General features: G+C 40.0%; 2 protein-coding genes across 2 annotated transcripts; both read right to left on the bottom strand.

Annotated features, from left to right (window-relative positions):
• Window positions 1-3,520: 3,520 nt before the first annotated feature.
• On the bottom strand, window positions 3,521-5,445 carry LOC128123872 (olfactory receptor 56A4-like). Its single transcript, XM_052760153.1, has 2 exons — window positions 5,197-5,445; window positions 3,521-4,210 (listed from the first exon to the last, which is right to left on the bottom strand). Exons 1-2 carry the CDS (start codon window positions 5,443-5,445, stop codon window positions 3,521-3,523), a joined length of 939 nt encoding a protein of 312 aa, XP_052616113.1.
• A 10,104-nt stretch (window positions 5,446-15,549) lies between these two features.
• LOC128123871 (olfactory receptor 56A4-like) lies at window positions 15,550-16,509 on the bottom strand. Its single transcript, XM_052760152.1, has one exon. The coding sequence runs from the start codon at window positions 16,498-16,500 to the stop codon at window positions 15,550-15,552; it is 951 nt and encodes a 316-aa protein (XP_052616112.1). The 5' UTR covers window positions 16,501-16,509.
• Between the last annotated feature and the right edge of the window lie 8,298 nt (window positions 16,510-24,807).

Here is a 24,807-nt window from a genome sequence, read left to right as displayed (position 1 = left end):
AGGAGGAACATCACATGAAGCTTCTTCCTTAGTTTCTCCACACTATTGCTGTGCTTGGAACTTCACCTCTAGGATTTACAAATGCCCGTGATCTGTGTACAGGGTTCTGTTTATGTGGATCAATATATCAGAAGATACTCCATAATGACACTTAAATATACAACAGTCCATTACTAGTTGGGTGGAACTTTTCCAATCAGCTTTCTTTATTCATAAGTCTTATTAGAGATTAGAAGTACAAAGATGTAAGGAAATTCACAATTATTGAGAAACATAGATGATATTTAGGCAAAATACAAACCAATCTAGATCCCAGGAATATTGAAGATTATTAATCTGGATCCAAGGGATCTTGAGAAGTCACTTTCCTTCCTTCTACATATAAACAACTAGAAAAAATGAGTTACTCATACATGTAAGAAGTAACTTGAAAAAGGAAAAAGAATCTAAGATGACTGAGCTTTGAAGTCTTCGTTCTAGGTTTTGACCAACTATGAATGACATGTGGAGCTTGGAACAAATGAGGAGCATCAGTCAGTTTCAGGATCTTTGTTTGATGTAAGAGGCACTAAATTAGTTGTTTCAAAAATGCATTTGTAGTCCTAAGAGTCTATGAAATGATTGACCCTCCTGAAACAGGCATCGTTCACACTGAAGAGCCTACTCCACATTTCCCTTTGAGCAGAGGCATGGGCACTTCCTGTGTTGTTTCCTCAATGACAACTGAAAAAGGAAATGGGAACATTTCCAGATACAGATCAGATTCAAGTGTACTTAAGGAGTGCTTGTACATCCACATCATTCATGGACCCACTTGCCTCCAACTACTGAAAGCAAGCATATGTTCCTGCTTAACAGAAAAATCAAGCAGATATTATTGAATATTTCAGTTTCTGTTTGCTAAAGGCTTTGGTGTTATCCTTTTTTATGATGGTCATCCTGACTGAAGTGAGAAGGAATCTGAAAAAAAAATGTAGTTTTGCTGTGAGGTAATATGATGTTACTTTCATTTTGAGAATCTTTATTGGTATTGAGTTATAAATAGGCTCAATTAAGACATTCTAATATAGTAAATTTTTAAGAGTGATAGTTTTGTTAGCTATAGTTGCCTTTGTAATAACAAAGAGTATATTGTATGAACAAGATTTTGACCCAATTTTAGGTACAATTATGACTTATACTTAAAGAGACATAAAATACACTTATGTCTCCAATCAGGTGCTAACTGTACTGTAGCACGCATCTTAAAAGGTCTTATTAATAAAATCAAACCTGGAGCAATGTATTTGGGTGAATACTGGAAGATCAGAGAAGCAGAACAAGCCACAGCTTCCTCACCTCACCAATTCCTCAGCTGATCTTATTTCCTCAAACTGGAAGCCTCTGAGTCCTCATCCAGAATGAATCTCAGCTGAACTGCTGCTAAAAGCCTAAAAGCTTAACCACCCTCTAGTTCCTGGTCCTCATGCCTTATATATCTTTCTGCTTTCTGCCATCACTTCCTGGGATTAAAGGCATGAGTCACCATGTCTGGCTGTTTCCAGTGTGGCTTTAAACTCACAGAGATCTGGATGGATCTCTGCCTCCCAAGTGATAGGATTAAAGGCCGTGTGTGCCACCATTTTCTGGCATCTATATCTAGTGGCTGTTCTGTTCTCTGACCCCAGATAAGTTTATTAGGGTGTACAATATTTTGGGGAACACAATATCACCACACTGTACAGCAGCAGTAATCCTGAAGACCACAGGAAAAATTTTAATATTGATTTGTTTTGTTACTATACAGGATGTGAACAAAAATGACCAAACACATAAGGCTGTTCTTTATACAGACAATCAATTAATGAGATATTTCATGTCAGGAGAATTGACCTAGATTTAGGGAATCAGACATCACAAAAAAAAAAATACAATTGACAGCAAATGCTGGCATGGATGTGGGGAAGGGAAATCCTTATACATTGTTGGTGGAAGGGTAAACTAGAGCAGCTGCTTTGGAAATCAGTCTGGAGGCTCCACAAAAAAAGAAAAAAAACCACCACCCTAGAAATAGAACTGCCATATGCAGCTCTATATCCAATAACCTTTTTCTAAGTACATGCTCATACATCCATTTTTATTACTGCTCTAGTCACAAGTTAGTGAATCTAGTGTGATCCTGAAAACAAGAGGAAAGAAGTTCAATATGGATTTGTTTCGTTACTATACAGGATGTGAAGAAAACTGACTAAATGCATTGGGGAATTTTTCTATTTGTAGACTTACATGAATTTTTATTTGGAGGTTAGAAGGCAGGTTTTGTTTGATGTTGGTCATACGTACTGGAGTAGAAAGAGAAGCTCACCAAGATGCTTAGCCTTCATTTTTCCAAGGAGCAAAGGAGTTCAGCCTTCTCAGAAAAGACTGACACCCAGTTAGCTCACTCCAGTTACTTTATTCAAGCATATACAAGGTTAATTGGGGCTGAGAGGTTCCAGTTACCAAAGTTACCTTGCTCTTGCTACCCATGAGAGCAGACAACCCACACAAATCTCAGTCTCTTTTGACTATGGCGAGCCATAATCAAAAGTAAGAACTCCAGGTTTGCCAGGAGTGTCTTAGGACCAAGGTCAGTGTAGCTGCAAGCTCTTACATAGCACCAAGTGCAGATTCTCCAGAGAAACAACATTTCTTCAAGGTTTAAAAAGTCTCAGCACAATTTCTCAGCCTCTACCGATTAACCCAAACATAGCAAAGGCTTTGCTGAAACATTTCACTCAAAGTCAGACACAAAGACTTTACTATTCATTTCACTTAAAGCCAGATATAAAGGCTTTACTTTACATAACATTACAAGCAAGAACATAGAATTTGGGGTTTGATCAGTTTTTTTAATGAAATTGACATTATTTTATCAGTAGTCTAGCAACATGATTATCTAAATACAGGATGAATCCTCAGCATTTCAGAGACAAATACTTGTCTACTGAGGACTATACTGAGGACTATACTAGACTCAAAAGCAAATATCTACTCAATTTATCGATTATCTGCAAATCTTGTGACACATAACTTCAATTTTCACTCACTCCCTTGGTCTAAGCTGTTTATCAAAAATTTTTAACCTCAAATATTTAAATAAGTCCCCCTGGTTTCCTTAACCCCTTAATATGTCCTGTAACCTTTCAAAAGTGTCCCTAAAGCACTATCCTATAAAATATGAGAACCACTTAGAATGTAAAGATTGAAAAACACACAGGTGATAAACTCATATTTAATGACTGAGTTATTGGAGGATCATGATCAAAGAGTCAGAATGCAGAACATAGTGTATCCTTAAAGGTTGATTTAGCATATATTCATAGAGGGGAGTGCGGGTAAACATAATAGTAATTCTGAAGTTGTAAGTTCAAGAGGAAAATAGCAGCAGCATAAACATCATATTTTGTCCATTGTAGTATCCACATCAGATCAACAATAAAATATGCCCAGACTCACAATCACTTCCACAAAGTCCTTCTTTGGCTAATGTATCTCAGAACTAGTGCTTGAATAGTTTGATAATCCCCTGCTTGATTTCCTGAGTTCGTACTCCATACACAATGGGGTTAAGGGCAGGTGGGATGAGATGATGCAGAACATTGAGAAGAATGGGTACCTCTGAAGGTATCTTCTTTCCTGCCTTGTTTGTGAAGATGAAGACCAGCAATAGTGTATAGAAGAACAGAATAAGGATGAGATGTGAACCACAAGTACTCAAGGCCTTGGTGACTGCACCTCCCGACTGCTGACACATAACAACCCTCAAGATGAAGCAGTAAGATAGCAAGATGAGCACCAGATCAGAACCTAGTAGGCACCAAACACTCACAAACTGATAGAGCTTATTTAGGTGAATGTCCCCACAGGAGAGCTTTGCTACAGAAATATTGGCACATATACAGTTCTCCACCACATTGCTGGCGCAGTAATTGAGTCTAGCAGCCAGAACTGGAGTGGGCAGTGTAGCTAGGAGATTGCGGAAAACAATAAAAATGGCTGCATTGATGACAAACTGGTCTGTGATGATGGATGGGTAGCGCAGGGGATGGCAGATGGCCACATAGCGATCGTATGCCATGACCAGAAAGGTAGACGATTCCATAGGAAGGAAGGTATTCATGATAAACATCTGCAGGAAGCAGCCCACAAAGCTGATGGGTTTCATGTTGAACCAGAAGATGAGCAGGACCTGCCAGAATTATAATCAATCTCATAAATTCTGTGTATTGTCATCCTAGAATACCTAGCTTTAGGAAAATCATCAGGTGTACAGGTAAAACCATCCAAATCCTAAAATCCACTGGGATGATATCCAAATTTGAAATATTTTCTACATCCATGTTGATCTGAAGCAGTGGTTCTCAACCTCCCTAATGCTGTGACCCTTTAATACAGTTCCTCATGTTGTGGTGACCCCCAACCATAAAATCATTTTCATTGCTACTTCATAACTATAATTTTGCTACTTCCATGAATCATAATGTAAATATCTTATAAGCAGGATATCTGATAAGCGACCCTTATGAAAGGGTAGTCGATCCTCAAAGGAATTGAGACCCACAGGTTGAGAACCACTGATCTACAGAATCTAGTTTATACCTTTTCTCTGAGTCTAGAGACCAAGATTTTATTGTAAAAGCATTTGATATCCCTGTCTTCAGTTGATCTCCTTGGTTCTTAACCAATTCCAGTGGATTCTTCTGCCATCTAAGGATGTACATATCACAGGAGGATCAAAGAATGACAAGTCCAATGCTTACATTGGAACATTCTCCAATCCCTTCATACTTCAAGTAATCTTCCCCAACATGTTTCCTAGTGAAGTATATGACAAACAAATCCAACTAAATTCTTGTGAGCAAATTCTAGATCCCTTGGACATAGGAGTAGGAAATTTCAGGGTCAAGGAGAGTATCTTTCTAATTGAGGAGAAATTTGAAATTTGAAATATCACTAACAGACATTAGGAGAGGAGTCATCAGTTGGGAGACAATTAAAGATTCAAAAAATAGGCATTAAAAATAAGAGGAGACACAGTTTGCAATTGAGAGGGATCTGGTGTGACAGTTGATTGACACATTGAGCATTTTTCTTCAGAAATGAGAGGATACACACAAGCAAAACAAAGAATTATCTAGCTAAAGATGAAAAATGAGTGGCCTGGGAGGCTCTGACCTTGGGGATGACTGTGAGGCAGAGGATGATATCAAGCACAGAGAGGATGGCAAGCAGATAGTACATGGGCTCATGCAGAGATGTCTCCTGATGGATGGTGAATAATAACACAAAGTTGGCCCCAAGAGCCAAAAGCAGTAGAGGAGCCAAGATAACAGATAACCAATGCTGTGTGTCCTGCATTCCTGGAAAGCAGATCATCAGAAATTCTGTCACCTGAGTCCTTGTGTTGTTGGGAAATGGTACCATGATGGCAGGTAAGGCTGAAAATAGCTGAAAAGAAACAGGCAAGAATGCAAGGGTTCCACTGTTTTATCAACAAGATTAATGTATGTCCATTTTTATTCTAATTGGACCTCACAGCTTCCTGTTGAAACAATTTCCATTAACACTCATAATTTCATAGAAAAATAATAACTTCCTTCATATAAGTTCTAAGCCCAAATAAGCTCCATAGTTTACACTCAGATGCAGCCACACTTAGAGGACATGTTTTGCTTTGTGTAAAACACACTGAGCTTCACATATGTCATTTCTTTCCCTTAGAATACATCCTTTTGTCCCCAAATAATGACCTCCTTCTTGCCCCATTCTTACTTGTACCAAAAGCTCCACTTCTTGGAAAAGACATTTCTTGTTAAGCATTTTAAACATCTCTCTTTTCTTTTGCACCCTTATGATCCTAAAATGGCCAGGTATGTTGTCAATAAAATATTAATCAAACTTCCATAGTCACACTTACATTTTTAATTTGTTTTGAAATGTTATAGATAGAATCTTATCTTTTTATTATAGCACAAAGAAACACTAGCCAACTGGTGGAAGACAGGCATTCAATAACCCCATTGCAAATGTATAGGCCTGTTAGATTATTGAAAGCACCATGTCCTTGACAAATATATTGTGTTATTTACTATCTCAATATTTTTCTCTGTAAAGACTACTATAACTGCTGCTTAACACTCAGGAACAAAATGTGAAGGAAACAGAGAGTAAAACATCATTTAATGATGAAACATACTTAGCTCCATGATACAGAGACACAAGTTGGGACTGAGATGGAAGCCTCTTCCCTGCCTGCTACCTTTCACAGTACCAGAATGTGGTATGCAGACTGCTGGGGAGAAAGGAGACCATTGTGAACTCTAAAACTATGACACCAACCTGACAAACAAGATGTGACCACTTGTACAATAGTGGCATTACTGCTGTGGGGATAACTTACCATCCTCTGCATTTGAGACCCACTCCACAGTAGAGATCCATACCTGCCATTATAAACCCACTAGGAGGGGACTTAATTCTGTTGTTTGAATAAACTGACATAGCACTGAGTTACCTTTTAAAATACATGTTTATACCCATAGACACCACTCTCAACCTTAATCAGAGAAGACCTTCTTTCTAATGAACTGTGATAGAAGAAGAGACTTGCAGCTGCTTATGGTCCAGAGAATAAATGGTAGTTGGTTAGTGCTCAACCCTAAACAAGACATTGATACCATCTCCTCCAAGGCTCAGGGAACATTGTAAAAGAAGGTTCAGAAAGGTACAGGTATGAGCCAGAATATAGAGAGAAGGGCTGCTAAAGGACATCTTCTGGGCAATAAAAAGTCACTGCAAACCCAGACTGTCAACAACTACAGATGATACACTGAATCTGCATAAGATGGGGCCCATTAACAACTAGGCAGGGATGGAGCAGAGACCTAAGGGACTTTATCCCTAACTACTGAACTATTTACTCTGGATAGATTGCAAGAAAAGGAGAGTCGTCGCCTTCAGTTGTGGACCCACTGATAACTCCACTGAGTTCTGATGGACAGTCCCAACCCAACAGTCACATAGATGGCCCTAATTAAATGTGCCACACAACAAAACCAAAAGTCATAAATCTTGGAAATGGGCAAGCAGGGAGGAGAGGGGCTTGATATGTGGGTAGTTAGATAAAAGAAGATGGAAAGAACAACCATAATGCAATATATGCATATTTATATAATATATTATATATATATATATATATATAATTATCAAAGAACTAACTTAATAAAAATAATACTGACTAGTGGTGAGAAAAAAATAAAATGACTGAAGAGTGAAAAATCCATATAAAAACACACTTACCAACACGTTTCTGTATTTGGTAAGGACCAAAAACAATCTCTATGAAAGATATAGGTGAATATATAGGAAATAAGATTCTTAATATAAGAGATGACTAAAGGAATCACTAGTTTCCTCATTTTTTTCTGAGAGGTGAAGTTGTTAAACTGGGTTGCACTCTCCTCTGGAGAGGCAAACTCATCTCATATCTGGATTTTGGGAATGCTCTTTGGGGTGCTTATGATATACAATCTAAAAATATTCCAGTCAAGATTTAGAGATATTCCATTTTTAATACATACAACAGGATTCCAACAGCAGTTTTCTGATCAGTCTCAGATCAATTGGCTGTTTCTCTGATTATCTTAAGTCGCAGTTTTGACTGATCTCTAGCCTTCCAATATGAAAGCACCCACCCCTGGCTTTTGGGGAATTCTAGATTCCTTTTTCATACTTTTATTTCTGTCTTGGATTTATATTTCTTAGCCACCTTTCTTAAGAGGATCAATGCACATAAAGACAGAAGACACGATGGGTTTCTATCTTTCTTTGTTTCTGTCAGTGAGCAAGAATACAGACATGTCCTATGAACTCAGCTGCCCCCCACCCTGGCCTGCTCAAGTTCTTCTGACACCAATTATCCTTTACATACTAACATACACAGAATGTAATAACATCCTGAAATAAATAACAGAGTCAAAGGGCAAACTTCAAGGATCACTTTACTTGGTTTTCTGATGCACAGTCCTGAAGTACTTACTAAGTTTTCTCTGCAGAACAAATTTGACTACTCCGTGGTCTGGGGACAATGTGTGGCTCCTCAACTTCTCACTAGCCCTGTGATTGTGACTTTGGGATCTGGATGCTTTTATATAAATAAATAAATAAATAAATAAATAAATGCAATAGTCATTCTCCAGTGGATGGAAAGACACAGATTTGGGAATGTTGCTCCCGTGGGGTCCTGCTTCTCTGAAGATACACAGACACATCCAATGTAAATAATAATAATAATAATAATAATAATAATAATAATAATATAATAGATTTCTGCTTTAAACTCATGTGTGGTCTCTCTGGAGATGACCAGGTACTACATAAGCTGCTGTGTATCGCTCCCAGTGGGAGAGAGTATCACTCAGGGACAGAGAAGGTGCATGGATGATTTTTTTAAATTATTTTATTTTTAATTATGTGTATGTGGGGGTATTTGCACAAGAGTTCTATGCCCACAGAGGCCAGAGGTGAGTTACAGGGGCCTAAAAGCCACCTGACATGAGTGATGGAACCAAACTCATGTCCTGAGCAAGAGCAGTGTGTGCCTTTAACAGCTGAGCCATCTCTCCAGCCTCGGTGACCAGGGAAATCCAAGGAAAAACTACATCAGGAGTCTTTCTCACTCCTCCTAGAATAACCATCACCAAGGAAAAAGGAGGAAGTGACGGTAATGATGCCAGGTAGCAGGGACTCTTATCCATTGTTGTTGGGGACATAAACTCCTCCTGCCATTATGGAACTTGGCACAATGGTTCTTAAAAGAATTAAAAATACAACTACCATATATCCACCTCTATCACTTCCTGGTCTACGTGCTTAGAAGAAGGCATGATTCAGGAATGAGAACAGTGGTTTTTCCCGGTACGTAAAATGAGAAAAGCCTTGTTGAGAGCTAAAATAGTTGAAGCAGGATTAGGATAAGTCTGATGTTATGGATAGCATGCAGACATTTGAGAAGAGACAGTAATTTACTTCCCTAACGAGTTAATTAGGGGTCCTCCTCTCTACTCATAGCTGTGGTGGGAACTGAATCTCACATGGAAATGATCATCTATAAACAGTGACACGTGGCTTATATTTAGGGGAAACATGGCAGAATTGGTGATTCAGGCTGCTAGATGGTAAAGGACTAACCACAGAGAATGAAAACTTCAACTGATGCTTATGTGGCCCCTCACCATTGCAGCAGGTGTCCTTTCGCAGCCAACTGTCTACTTGTGCTGCTGCCTCAGGAAGCTCACTCACTGGTCCTGTGCCTTCTACACGGGGATGCTGAGCATTTGGGGAGTAGGTGCCAGACAAGCAAATGAAGAGATCTGAAGAGAGCCTTACTATGGCTGCTTTCCTGCTGCTCCGTGCTGCCTCTGAGAAGCACACTACAGAGTCTACTATACATATGTGAAGTGTAGCAGATGCTTGGTCTGTAGAAGACAGAAGTGACAGAGGATGCAAGAGAGTTAGCAGTCTGTGTCCTGGGCATTTAATGAGTGTGGAGTGACAGTAATTGAGGAGAAGAAAATGTGATTTCATCTAGGACCGTGATTTCATGGAACATACAAGAGTCAAAATAGGATGAAAATGTTTAGGAGAATGAAACATAGCTTTTGGTTGAGGTAAGAATATATGCATTGTTACTAAAATGAGATAAAGAGTATTATATACGTGGCTGAATTGCTGATTGGAATAGAGGTCATAGAGGTCATAGGCTATTAACCACCTCTGGTCCTGTTTGTAAGGTTCTAGGTGGGGGGTGGACAGCGCAGGTGTGGCCTGACTCTACAGATAACAGAGAGATCATCAGGCTACTAGGCTATCAACCACCTCTGGCCCTGTTTGTCAAAGTCGGGGGGATTGATCATACAGATAGCACAGAGGTTAGCAGGCTATTAACCTCATACATTCTCAGCCTTCTGGATGAAAAACGGGTTATATATCTCTTTCTTTGAAGAGACAACCCTGAGTGTTTAACATTCCTGGTTTCCGTAGTGTTTGTCTGTGAGGACAAGGACTTTGTGCCCTCTACGCCAATGGTGAAAGAGAGGCTGTACATTTAAATACAAAGAGAAACAGAGGGTTGAGGCTTAAAGAACTTTCCCAAAGCACCCTAAATTTCGTGGAATAGGAGAAGCCAATGAGATGGCTCAGTAGGTAAAGGTGCTTGCCATGAGAGCTTAGCAATATGAATTATGTTCCTATAATCCACATAAACATGGAAGGAGATAAGTGGCTCCACAGAGTTGTCTGGTCCACACAAATGGCAAATAAATCACACATTCCCAAATAAATCACACACAGAGGCTTTTTCTTACTTATGAATGCCCAGCCTTAGCTTGACTTAGTTTCTAGTCAGTTTTTCTTAACTTGTCCTGTCTACCTTTTGCCTCTGGGCCTTTCCTTTTCTCTTACTTCTGTAAATCTTACTCTTTCTCCGTGGCTTGCTGTGTAGCTGGTGGCTGGCCCCTGGAATCCTCCTCCTCTGGGTGCTAGATCTCAGATCTCTCCTCCCAGTTTTCTCCCTCTATATATTCTCTCTGCCTGCCAGCCCTGCCTATCCTTTCTCCTGCCTTGCTATTGGCCAGTTCTTTATTAGACCATCAGGTGTGTTACACAGGCACAGTAACACAGCTTCACAGAGTTAAACAAATGCAACATAAGTAAAAGTAACACAGCTTAAAATAATATTCTACTACACTATATTATAATATGGACTCCCATTCTATTATACATATGCATACACAGATACACACACACACACACACACACACACACATATATATATATATATATATATATATATATATATATATATATATATATATATATCACCCCTCATATAATTTCACTCTCCCATTCTATTGCATTCCACACTTTCTTAATATATCCTGGAAGCATTTGCTATATGTCTTTTATGTTTTGTTAATCTACTTTACCCAGGAGGAAATAAAAAAGTGGATGAAACTGATACTTACTTGATGGAGCTAAAAAGACATTGAAGGAAGCACATCGAACATGAACAGAGAACAGTCTGGAAGATGAGTTAAGCAATGTGCCTGTTCTAGAGGAACCAAGCCTCCAGACATTTGGGAACATTATTGAAATTGCTGACTTTTACGTTAGCAGAAAGGGTTTCTGCATAGCACAAGTAAATGTTGTAAGCAAATGAGAGGAATCGATTGTTTTTCATAGAGCCCTGGGTGTGAGTCAGTGGTAGTGTACTGCCTAGCATATGTCATGCTGTGGAGAGAGAAGGAGGGGGTAGAAAAAGAAGGGAGGGGAGAGGAAGGGAGAGAAGGGGAAGAACAAAATGAAGGGGAAGGGGGAAAGGGAGATAAAAGGTAGAAAGGGAAGAAAAAAGTGGAGATTTCTCTTCTAAATGACTAATCTGAGGTTGTTGCTGTTCATGGACAGGTGTGTGTGTGTGTGTGTGTGTGTGTGTGTGTGTGTGTGTGTGTGTGTGTGGTGTTCACATGTCATACAGGTATGCTTGTCCATGAATGAGTATATGAAAGCTAGAGGTTGGCATCAGGATGCCTTTGCTCAATCACTTCTTCATCTTCCTTTTTTGAGGCAGAGTCTCTCACACTGAACTTTAAGTTCACCCATTCCCACTAGAGTGGCTGACTAAAGAGCTCTGGACACTCCTGCCCTCTGCCCCAGTACTGGAATTTCGAGCATGTGCAGCCATGTCAGCTTTTTATATGGGTTCTGGGGATCTGACCACAGGTCCTTGTGCTTGCTCAGCTAATATTTTACCCACCTGATTGTTTTCCTAGCTTCAAATCCAACGCTGTCTTTTCTTACTTGTGCAGTAGTACCAGGCTCAATGCAAGGACCCAGAGCATACCAGATTAGATAGACAAGTGCTCTACCACTGAGCTACACTCACAGCCCTGTGGATAGACATTTATCCTTCATTGTGAAAAACATTGCATTTATACTGAGTCCATCTCAATCATACTGGAAGCCAACTGTCTAAAATGAGGCAAGGGGATTAAGATTTTAATGGAAGATTTTTAATAGAGTTCCAAGGCATATTGCTATAAGCTTCAAATAAGCAAAGGATTTTGCTTATAACAAACAAGACCCAGTAAGAGAGAGACTGTACTAGAGGTTGTGAAAGGCACAGCAGGCAGGCCTGTTACCTGTGATGTGAATGGTGTGTTAGATAATAAAGACCAGTTGCTCTTGAAGAATCTGGAGAAGTAATAAGCAAAGGAAAGTGAACTGGGGACTTTGGATTTAGAAGTTAATTGCATATGTGAGTTCTCATTGAGAAACATGTCATGAATTAAGTATTCTAGGACTTTCAATCACAGAATAAGAAGGCAAATATTATCCTCCTTAGATGAGAAAACCAGAACTTATATTGAGATCAAAGGTGCCAAATTGATATGTCAGGGTTTACACAAAACTCAGCCTTCTTCCAATGGAAGAAGTCTTGGGTTCTATGATAAATAAGGCTGCACTGAACTAAAAGTTACAGGAGATTTTTTAAGGTGCTTCTTGGGAATATAATTTATAAACATTATTGTATAAATCTTTTCCTAAGAAACATTCAAAGGAAACAAGAAACAAGATGCGATGTTTTCTTTACTTTTATTCAACAAAAGACTCACAACACACAAAACATTTTATATAAAGTTGAGAAGATGGATAAAGCACTTCACTCAGCGTGGAGGAGCTTATATGGGCACACCCATGACTCTAAGACGCCAAATTAACTCCATCAGGAAATAAAGAAAGGCATTGCGCACTGGGTAGAGTGTAACAGAGGCTTAAAAGATAGGCATAGTTTGTAAGTGAATGCAGTAGTGTTGTGTTTTTGTAAGAGGATAACTGCATATATACATAAAGCAACAATATAAATAGGTGGGGAATACAATCTCAGGAAAAAATAAACTAGCAACTGACTATGGTGAGGTGGATGGTGGAAGAGTGTTTGAAGCATTTTATATTTTGGTTAGAATCATACTTTGATGTTATGAAACAGAGAAAAAAGATGAAAGCTATTTGAGGTGAGAGAAAATGCTATAAAAATGTTAAATTTACTTAGAAATCTCCTGAGACCATTTAGGTCATCCTAGATCAGCTCTGTCAAAAGCCATTCTCAAATGGCTCAGGAAATAACATACAGGAAGTTCTCAATTACTATTCAAAAGGGGCCTGGCTGCTGCTATGCTAATCCTTGGAAATACCTATCAAGCAATATCTAATCACTACCATTTGCAATATGACCAGAACTGCAACTAGTAGAATGCATATATCCATACTCAACAAAACCCACCAACTCAGATGCCTGCCTCACCTTCAAGTTGTGAGAATGACCAGCTGGGCTAAACACAAAGGAAAAAATGTACGGATTTAAGACAAGTAGCAAAGGGAGGGGTTACAGGTGGTGGCTCAAATCCAGTGGAACAGTCAGGACAACATGAAGTCAGGCATTGATAAAACATAGAAGCGGTATTTTTAAAAATGATAGAGTGTGAGGAATGGTTATGCGTCTGATCTCCAGGCTGCATGTGGCCTCTGCCTGAAGCTTTGCTCAGCCATCATCAGAGAAGCTTCCTCCTGCAGCAGGTGGGAACAAATACAGAGACCCACAGCCAGGCAGACAATGAGCAGAGACTGAGAAAGCTTGGAACACTCAGCCCTGAAGAGGATGTGTCCATCAAATCCCTCCCCTTAGGGTTCAGAGACCCCTGTGAAAGAGGAGATGGAAAGAGAGTAAGAGCCAGAGAGGATGGAGGACAACAAGGAAACAAGACTTTCTAAACAGCACTGTTGACACACATACAAACTCACAGAACTGTGGCAGCATGCACAGGGCCTGCATGGGTCTGCACCAGATGGAATCCTAGAGCTGAGAGAAGAAGTGAACACATGCTAACCCAGAAGCTATCTCCAATTGACAACCACTTACAAATGAAAAATTAGTTTTCTCCAGGGGAGTCTCACTAGGAAAAAAACCATTCTTAAGGGTAGGCTGCATGCCCAGCAGTAGATGGATAGCCAACACAACATGAACTCAACGGCATCTTTGAAAGTTCATTGTCTCATAATGTTGTGTCATGGCATTTTTTTACTCTTACAGGTCCTTTCTGTATATATTATGGCTTCCATGTTGTGTTTTTATGGGGCTCCTGTGTGTGTGATCATGTGTGTCTCTACATGTTTCTTGTACTTTTTCCTTTGGCTCTCTTTCTTCTATGTGTTTGTTTTCTCTTATTTTGACTGGCTTTTATTTTATCTTATTTTATTATTTCTTAGATGACTGTTTTCTAACCAGAGACAGAAAGGGAGTGGACCTGGATGGGAGGGGAAGTGAAGAAGAACTGAGAGTAGTTAGGGGAGGGGAACTGTAATCAGAATATATTGTATGAAAAATATTTTTTCAATAAAAATAAAATAAAAGTTTGATGTAAAATAATAAAATCAAATGAGTTTTATAATGTTTATTCACTATTTACTTGCATATAATGTCATTTCAAAATAAATTTTAATTCAATTCAAAATAAATAAATAATAAAAATTAGTGAGATCTTTCAAGGCATCATTCACAGCAGGAAACAGGAATGAGCAGCATTAGGGAGAATCAAGAGATTTGATATGTAAATAGACACAAGCACTTTGAGAAACTAGAAACTATTAAAATTGTGTATATTCATTATATGACAAATGTAGTTAGTATTTAACAAGTCCCTCTCACATAGATGAGGCCATAAACATACCAATAATTCCAGAATGCAAAACCTTCAGGGTTTGGGTACAACAGAAAACAGAAACCAAGCTGAATCCAGTCAGCTCACCTCCCAGATCTTACTCACTTTATATTGTGGCTAACTTATACTGTCACATAGAGCTAAGCTTAACTATTCAGGAAGAGCCCTGTCAGGTCTTGTTTCAATATGATTGCTTAACAATTGAAAGCTTTATATGTAGATCACTGATAGAGCACTTGCCTCCATGTGCAAAGTTCAGTCCCCAGCCCCGCACCAATCTTATCAACTAAACAATATTTTAAGACAGCCTACCCCCCAAATTTTTCTTTCTGATTGGATTTTATGGGCTATGAAAACAAGACATAAAGTTGGGAGCAGGATGGTGAGGAGGGGAGACCTGAGTTGGAAGGAGTTGGGTGATATAATCAAAGGAAATTGCATACATATATGAAACTTGAATGAAATCTAAGAATCAGTCAAATTAAGTAAGCTTTATGTCCAGTGCATGTTTCTTACCCATATGTGACTGCTGCAGATCTTCAGGTGTGTCTGTAGAGAAATATTTAATTGTCATTTACAAAATCGTATTTTCTTTACATTCACATTGTATCAGTGAAGGTTTGGGGGAGGTAAGACTCAACATACCATGATGAACTTCAAGGAAAAAAATTCATACTTACTCTGCAGCACTTAAATGTTTTATGCAATGCAAATATTGTTCCTGATTACCAATATCTGTCCCCTAGGCCAGGTCTCATCTTACTTCTTTCAACCTCCTAAGCAGGTTCCATATTCCCTGCTTGATCTCCCTGGTTCTTACTCCATAAACAATGGGATTCAGAGCTGGGGGGATGAGGTGATGCAGAATGTTGAGAAGGATGGGAACATCTGGGGGAATCCTCTCCCTGGCCAGGTTAGTGATGACCAGCACCAGCAGGACTGTGCTGAAGAAGAGGATGAGGATGAAGTGGGAACCACATGTACCTAAAGCTTTTGCCACAGCTCCTTCAGCTTTGATCCTGAGCACAGCCTTCAGAATGAAAGAATAAGAAAGAATAATAAGGATGAGGTCAGAGCCAAGCAGGGTCCAACCTATGACAAACTGGTAGAGTTGATTAAAGGTGATGTCATCACAAGAGAGTTTGGATACAGACATATTAGTGCAGATGCAGTTCTTGATAATTCTTGCACAGTATCTCAGTTGGGAAGAAAGTATGGGGATAGGCATAGTAAGTATCCCATTTCGGGTTGCTACAAAGATGGCAGCTCTAGCCACAAACTGGTCAGTGATGATGGATGGGTACTGCAGAGGCTTGCAGATGGCCACATAGCGATCATAGGCCATGACCATGAAGGTGCAGGACTCCATCGTCAGGAAACTGTTCATGATGAACATCTGGAGGAAGCAGGCAGAGAAGCTGATGGATTTGTTGTCAAACCAGAAGATGGCTAGGACCTTAGGTATGACAGTGAGGCAGAGCACAATGTCCAGAAGGGAGAGAAGGCTGAGCAGATAGTACATGGGCTCATGAAGAGAGGCCTCCATCCTGATGGTGATGAGAAGGGTGGCATTGGCCCCCATGGCCAGGAGGAAGAGGAGGCTGAGGGGCAGGGACAGCCAATGCTGCCAGGTCTGAAGGTTAGGGAAGCAGATGAGAAGGAATTCAGAGACCAGAATAGAGGAAGTGTTTTTTTGTGCTTCCATGTGTTGCCTTCTGATCGTGACTGACACCAGAAAACCTTGGGCTAGAACAGAGATAAATCATCTACACACTATGAATACCCACAAGGAGTTGGTTCATTTCCCAAATAATCATTAAAAAGTAGTATGAGGACCAATGAGTTGGCTCAGTAGGTAAAGGCACTTGCTGACAATCCTAATAACCTGAATTCAATCCCTGGACCTACATGGTGGAAGAAGAGAACTGATTCCCACAGGTTATCCTTTGTCCTCCACATACATGTCATGCATTCATGGGACACATCTCATCCCCACACATTTAATAAATAAATAATTTTAAAAACATAAGAGTTAACTTGGCGTTGTCCTAGGTGCCCTCTATGGATTGACAGAAAAGCTGTATTTTCTGGTTTTATTTGGATAATTCCTATTTATGCTCATTTTCATTTCTTTATACTCAATTTGACTAATAAACTATATTACCATCCTTCTGAAAATGGAGTGTCATTGTTGTTTAATTTCACAGAGGAAAAAGCAAAGGCATAGGTAAGTAAAAATACTTTTCTAAATCACAGTAGTCAAAACATGAAGTCTATAACTGTCACTATTATGCTTTCCTGTCACTGAAACAAAATACTCAGGCCTCAAAGTTGACCAGCCATGAAGTCTTCACTCAACTATCTTTTTCCTTCTTCCCAAAGAAGATACCACAGGTAAATCAGAAGCCAGGCTCAGTGAATTGACTATCTTGTATCTGGTGACTTCATTGGAGATAGAGCCTTCACATGGACAGGAAAAATGACCTCAATGACATAAAAAGTAGACTCTGTGTTAAGATACAACAACAACAAAAACCCGATGTCCCAAACAGTGGGTGAGATGAGAACAAGAGATTTTAGGAGCCAGCAATTTTTTTTGATACTATCTACCGACTCTTGTGTTTTTTTCATGAGTCATTAAGCAGCTTCCCAGTAGTTACTGGCCAGGTGAGTGATAATAACTCATGAAATATTTATTGAACCAAAGTTTTACTTGTTTTCCACACCAGGGCTATTCTCTGAGCATTGCTTGACATGCCCCAGTGACACTATGTTTTAATGCTCCAAGAAAGCCCACACTTGGCAGTTTTTAACTCAGCAATGACAGTGGTCCTGTGGAGGATGAGGTCTCTCATGACCAGCTTTCCTCTCTTGCCTGAGAGAACAGAAGTGTCTTTCTCAAAGGCAAGAAGTAAGTGTGAGTAGCCGAAGGCATTTTGGAGGTAGAAAGAAACTAATTTACTCATCTGTTTTGCCCACTATGATATCACTCTATACAGGTTTCCTAGCACTATAAAGTCTAGAGCAAAACCATAACAGCAACCATGTGTGTACCCAATGGTTATTGAGTATAGTATGGGACAGGACTGCTAGGCACTTAACCTTTCACTTTGATTATTATGTGAAGGTAATCTTGCTGTTAATTTAATGGCATCTCTTACTTTTAGGTGGTAGATGGGAACTTATTTTATTTTTTTCAATTCCTGGGTCCATTCAAAATTACAGTTTTACTTTCTGTTTCAAAATAGCTTCTCTTTAGGGATTTCTTTGTGAATTGGTCTTCTTTGCTTCAGAATGGAAACCCATGAAAGACAGGATAATCAGCACATGCATTCTCCCAGAACAGAACATCACACAAGCATATTTCAAAGACTAGCTCTCTACCAAACAGTAACTCAGTTACCTCCATACATCCTACATCCTGTTCTTCCTTTACACCTTCTTTCAAGCATGGAATTTATATCTACTTTTTTATTAAGAAACATAATTATTGTTTACTGTGGAATGTCAAAATTTTTCAGATATCAATTGGGTGGTGGTGGTGCATGCCTTTGATCCTTAGGAGGCAGAGGCATGCAGATCTCTGTGAGTTCTAAGCCATCCTGGTTTACAGAGTGAGACCCAAGACAGACAGCTCTACACAGAAAAACCCTTTTAGATATCATCAAATATGGCACTAGACACATCATTTTTTTTGTATAAGAAATACTTGGAAACTAGTACCAATAAAGGTTAATAATGAAAGGCAAAACAGGAATAATCAAAAAGGTGAAAATTGAGTTAGAAAAAAATGCAACTTCATATATAAATCCAAATAAAATCATATTTATCCTCTCCTATAAGTCAGACTACACAGACTTACCTTGGCTAGATGATAGTCATCTTAAAGGAATAAGTGTCCCTATGTAAAGTCATCTTCATCATTTCCAATTGACTATGAAATTTTTTGTCCTGGAACATTAAAACAAGAATTAAATCTATATCCTCTCTAGAGTCTTCAAAGGAACATGGTGTCATGAGCAATGGAAAAGACAATGGGATCCAGCCCAACACTAACACATAAGATAGGATGGGAACCCAGAAGGCTAAACATGGGAACTAGGACAACTGCCCCTCAGTCATCTAATGCCTAGACAGCAAACTTTTGTAGGGAGGCTGAATTGTACTTGATAACACAAACCTACTGAGAACCTTTGGTTTCTGGCTCATACAGACAGTGATAAAAGTATAGATATAATTCAAGAATCCTTAGCCTGAAAATATTTGTTTTCTAAATGTGTAGTGTACAAGTCACACTGAAAAATGGAGGATCCATAAGAAAGTAGGGGTGTTCCTGACGTCAAGAATCTGGCAGAATTTAAATTTTGGATATCAGGCTTGCAGTAATCCTCCTGGAAGAAGTCCTTCTTCCTGCCTGTATTAGACACCCACGTCACCACATACCCCACCATCTCTTCTTCAAATATTCCTGGTTCTCAGCCAAGATCAGCAGCTCCCAAAGGCTACACCACAACTGCTATTTATAATGGTTGCATTATTTAGACCAGCCTCTCAGAGATGCTGAAGGGAATTTTCATGCCCTAAGATCCAGTCTATCCCTTCTCTCCTCATTGCCCACAGGGGCTAGGGCCACTTTAGATATCTGAACTGGCAGCATACAGCTTATTCCTTGTGGAGTTGATGAAAAAACAGAAGATAAACACAATATGGAAGCAATGCTAGGAAGGGAAAGAAAGTTGGATAGGATGTAAAATAAAGGAAAAATATTAATAAAAAAAGAAGAAAAATGTGCTTAAGCAGTGGTGTGATGCAGGTATTTCTTGACATTTTATGGGGTTGCCTAACAGTGAATGATTTTAAACTGAAAATTGTTCAAAATTTAAAATATATGCAATTGGAGCTGAGGAGGAGGTTCAGTGGGCAAGGTGTTTGCTTTAAAAGTAGCAGGGCCTGAATTTGGGTCCCCAACACCCATATAAGAGCCAAGTATGGAGGTGTACAACTGTAATCCCAGCTCTAGCAGGATGTAGACAGGTGCATGCTGGGGTGTTGCTACTCAGTCAGTATAGCCAAAATGGTGAGCTCCAGGTTTACTGAGAGATCATGTACCCAAAATTAAAGATCATGTACCCAAATGTAAAGAACAACAGAGGAAGATAATTCTTTCTTATCTCTAACAGAAGCACCAAAATCTCTTTCTTCAAACTGGTACCATCAGCCTACTCACATGTACTTCCACTTTTCACCAATTCTTCTGGTTACTGATTTGCATCACAAAGGTATACTTGTGTCTCTTACACCTGGAAGGTCTTCCCATTATGTACCTAACATGCTTTAACTTTAAACTATAACACTTTAATTGTTATTAACATGTATGTTACATTTAATATATATTACCCCAGGGTGGTTGTATCATATGATTTCTTTTTATAACACTTAGAAGAATACCTGGAGTGGTAGATAAAACAGATGATCATCAATTTATGATGGTGTGGAGAGTCAATAAACCCATTGTAAATTAAAGACATTGTAAGTCATAAATGTACTTCATATACCTATGCTATTGAACATACTAGCTTACTAGCAAGATGCTATCACATACATTAACTTGGAAAAGATCAAAATTCAAAACTTTATGGCTTGGGAAGAATGCATATCACTTTTGTACCACTATAAAAGTGGAAAATAGGAAGTTGAGAACTGTGTGCATTTATGTGATGAATGAAAAGAGGTAGTCTCCTACCAAACACTAATTAAATAGTTGTTGATGAGGGGAATGAAAAGACAATGAGCAGAAACATTGCTCTCAGGGGAGCTGTAAACACTTGGGATAATGATGGAATTGATGCCCATGAAGATCCACAGTCTGAGGCAGTCAGCATTTATTTAGGTCTTATTTCTTCAGGAGCCGACTTTGTAGTGCAAATTCAGAGAGTTTATTGTTAAGTAGATATGGGAGCAATAAATGTCAGGCATAAGAAAGGCATGGTGGACAAAGAAGTTATACTGTGTGCCAATTTTCTCAGATGCTTTGGCAAACCCATTAGGACTCCTTGAGCTGGCATGAGTGGCCTTTTTTTTTTAACCACAGGAGAATGGCTATAATAAGCTTTCAATAACTAATACTTCTAGAACATAGAATCACAGCATCAATTAAATGCAAAGAGTGTTTTACTGGGGCCTAAGACTAGTTTGTGGGATGGAGCACACATTTCCTAGTGCAGCTCTCAGGGTGTTCAGACTTAGGAGTCACTGTCAGCACTGCACAGAGCCAAGCCACACAGTTCTGAGTGGGTGCCACCACTAGCCTTGTCTCCCTACCCACCCCCACCCACCCTCTGGGAAGTTCACTCACCCACGACTCTCCTGCCAGTCTAAAGGCTAACTTAGGCTTGGACCAAATGTGTCTGCCAGTCCTCTGAGACCTGCCAGTGGGTATTAACACCCTTTCTCAGAGCCTGTTCACAGTCATGGTCCCTTCTTTGAGGAAACATTAAGAAGGGACTTCCTTAACTTTCGCAACCACATCAGTGACAAGATGAAGCATAAGACTTGGGCTGTGGAAAACAAGGTCAGATTTGGAACGTAGTGTTGGGGCAAGCCTACTGACAGCAAGCCTACTTTTTTTCATAGACCTGTGGCAAATTCTTTCTCAGCTTGGTTAATAGGGCTGTAACTCTGCAAATACACTGGTTTAACACATCTTGATAGTCTGTTTATGGGTGTGCATGCATGTGTGCCTTTTTGTATATGTGTGTGTATGTACACGGTTTTGTGGGTGTGTACATCAGTGTGGGTGCATGAGGAAGCCAGAGGAAGATGGCAGATGTATTCTTCAGTTGCTCTCCACCTCATGTTTTTGGAGTTCACTGACTCAGGCTGGCCAGTGAGATGGAGCATCTGGCCCACAGTGCCTGCACTGCAGGGGTTTGACTGACTGAGCTTTCTCTCCAGCCCAGCACCTCTTCATAGTTTTAGATTTGTTTCTTCTCAGTCAGAATGTTTGTTCTTTCCAGGTCTGGCCTAGGCACTGTCAGGGAGAGTAAAGCACAGGACACAGAGATCACAGAGGACACATTCCTGCAAGCTAACTGTTAGTGCACAGACACCTACTGATCTCTTGAGCCTCATGGTCAGCTGGAGACACTCACAAGCCATTCCACACAGTCTCATTTTCTCATCCTCACAGCACACTAGCACAGAAGGATGCAGGCCCTTTCTCTGAGTCTTTCCAGAGCTACTAATTGTGTTTACACCTTTGGAAGCCTTAGTTGCGCAAGCCTTGAGGGACGTTTTTAATTTTCTCTTCAACATTCAGAAACTTCTATGCAGCCCTTCTGAGCACAAAGTCTTCCTCATCATCATCAAAGCTAGAGCAGGGTGTCACCATGAGGCTGCACTGGTGCCTGGAAGCTCTGGAGCTGGAGCGGGGAGGTGGAAACTCTGGGACTGAGGAGGAAGGCTTAGTAGAACCTTCCTGAGTGTGGCAACTTTCCCCTTTTCTCCCTCAGCTGACACAGAGCTTCAACAGACACATCCTTGAGGACAGTCCAGAGACAAGGACGACTGTCCTGCCTGTCATATTAGGTTCTGGGATGTGTTAGTTGGAGCCGTGTCTCTGAGTGCTTGACTGTGCTTATGTCCGGGCATTATCATCGCTCCACTGCTTCTACACCTCTGCCTGTGTTCTTGTCTTTCTCTTTCCTACTTCATAGAGTCCAGGTCACTGTTTAGGAGACTAAGGAGAGAAAGTCCTGTCATAGTCCACACAGCAGACTTCCTGCTCAAGAGGCAGTCAAAGAAGTGACTGCTAGTCACCCTTCTTTTCTATACACATCTAGAACTCTGTCCTTGTCTCTTACAGCTGAGATCCAGCAGAGCCCACATTCCTATGAAGCACCCAGAGTGTCTGTAAGGGTGGGGAACATCAAGATGCAATGGTCACCTTTCAGTAGACACTCTTCTGCTTATTATGTGCTTATCCCTGAAGTCCAGCCTCTGCTTCATCAAGTTCCCACAGTTTCAGTCTTTTAAGACCTTTGCATACTTACTTACTTGCTGTGTAATATAAACATTTGGATGTGTGTTTCCTCAGCCAGTCATATGCAAGACAAATCGGATTCCAGGTATGCTGCATCTTGCTCTGGGGAGTCTCCCATAAGTAAGACTTCATCCCCACTATTCAGGATTGGATGGTCTTATGGTACAAGGTAATCAGTGCAGTCACACAGCCATGAGAGAATTATAATTGAGGACAAAGAGAGACATGCCAGACTGCCCTGCAGCACTTAAGCACGACTTGACAAATGACAGATGGCTTGGGCTGGATCTGCAAGGGTGTAAGTGAAGTACAGCCTTGGTCCTTTTCTAACTGTCTTCCACTTCCTGGTGAGAGAGCTAAATGCATGTTTCTGTTCAGATTCCTGAAGACAAAGGCTTTTCTTCTTTTCAGTAAGGCTCACAGAGGACCACTTACTTAAAGCAGCCCTAGGCTTCTACTTTGTACACACAAGTCACAGAACACAAAGAGGCAGCTGATGCCAAGGAATAGCATCATTACTCCTCAGTTCCCCTGATATTCCTCCTGTAAAAGCTTTGGACACACTTCTGAAATGCCTGGTGGTACTTTTGCTTCTCAGCTTAAAAATGGAAAAAACAGGCTGAAGCTTGCCTCTGAAGGAGATAGCAAAGAAAATTAATCTTCTCTTTATATAGAATACTGAGCACTGATGGGTGAATTTTTGTAGTTGCATAGATTACCATGGAGTTCTCAACAGAGCTATCACTATTCCTTTAAGCTCAGATGGGAAGAAAAGCAAAGGCTGGGAGATGTGTGCTCATAGGCAATTGACTTGTGTAGTTGTTATATACAGAGTCTCAGGGCCCTATTGTGATCATAATTGATTTATGAAGAAGTCACTCAGACTGATCTATTGTGTAATCTCCAAGAACTGAGTAATGCCTGACTCTTTATGGATATATGTCTGAGCCTCTGAATAGATTAATACTATTTCATAGTGCATCTGTCTCTTAATACAGATAGAAAGTCACAAACATATAATCCCAACTTTTTGTTGTAAACTTTGAGGTGTGAATAACATGAAACAGGTTAAACAGTGACTTTTCTGTCTTATTGTTAACATAAACAGAGGCAATAGCAATGAATTATTATAACATCAAGAGACTTGCATTGTAGCTAGAGTTTTCCTGCCTGGCCCACAGTCAGGACAAATCTCTGTCACCCGCCAGTCCCACAGTTGCTCAGACCCAACCAAGTAAACACAGAGACTTATATTGCTTACAAACTGTATGGCCATGCCAGGCTTCTTGCTAACTGTTCTTATATCTTAAATTAATCCATTTCTATAAATCTATACCTTGCCATGTGGCTCGTGGCTTACCGGCATCTTCACATGCTTCTTGTCATGGCGGCAGCTGGCAGTGTCTCCCTCTGCCTTCCTGTTCTCTCAATTCTCCACTCTGTTAGTCCCACCTATACTTCCTGTTGGACTACTGGCCAATCAGTGTATTATTTATTGGCCAATCAGCAACACATTTGACATACAGACCATCCCACAGCACTTTACCTTTTCTTTCTTTTTTTTTTTTTTTTTAAAGGAAGGTTTTAACTTTTACACATCTCCAAAGCCAGCTTGGTATATTTGGGAATTTGGGTGTAGCTCCTCTTACTACTTCCTGCTGGAGGGGGGGAGGCGCTGTATCTTATGGGGACACAAAGAAAATTTTAGGATTATGGAGTAGTCCGTGAGGGTATATCATCTGAGCCAGTTGCCTTGAAACCATTCTAGATGTTGGATCATCTGGACCTTAGTGTCATCGGAGACCTTTCAGGGGATCTTGGCTGGTCAAACCTGATGTATCTTAATCTGGAACAAATCCATAGCCTCTTGCTTTCTGTGGAAACAAAAGCAGAGCATCCTTTCCAAAGCAACATATTCTTACATCCAAATTTTGAAGTCAAGGTACCTTTAAAGTATACATTTTGGCATAA

This window comes from Peromyscus californicus, unplaced genomic scaffold (assembly GCF_007827085.1).
Source record: "Peromyscus californicus insignis strain IS unplaced genomic scaffold, ASM782708v3 Scaffold_4__1_contigs__length_199733344, whole genome shotgun sequence".
Lineage (NCBI taxonomy): Eukaryota > Metazoa > Chordata > Mammalia > Rodentia > Cricetidae > Peromyscus > Peromyscus californicus.
Note: the sequence above shows the minus strand (reverse complement) of the source record. Positions and strands in the feature narration are given on the sequence as shown.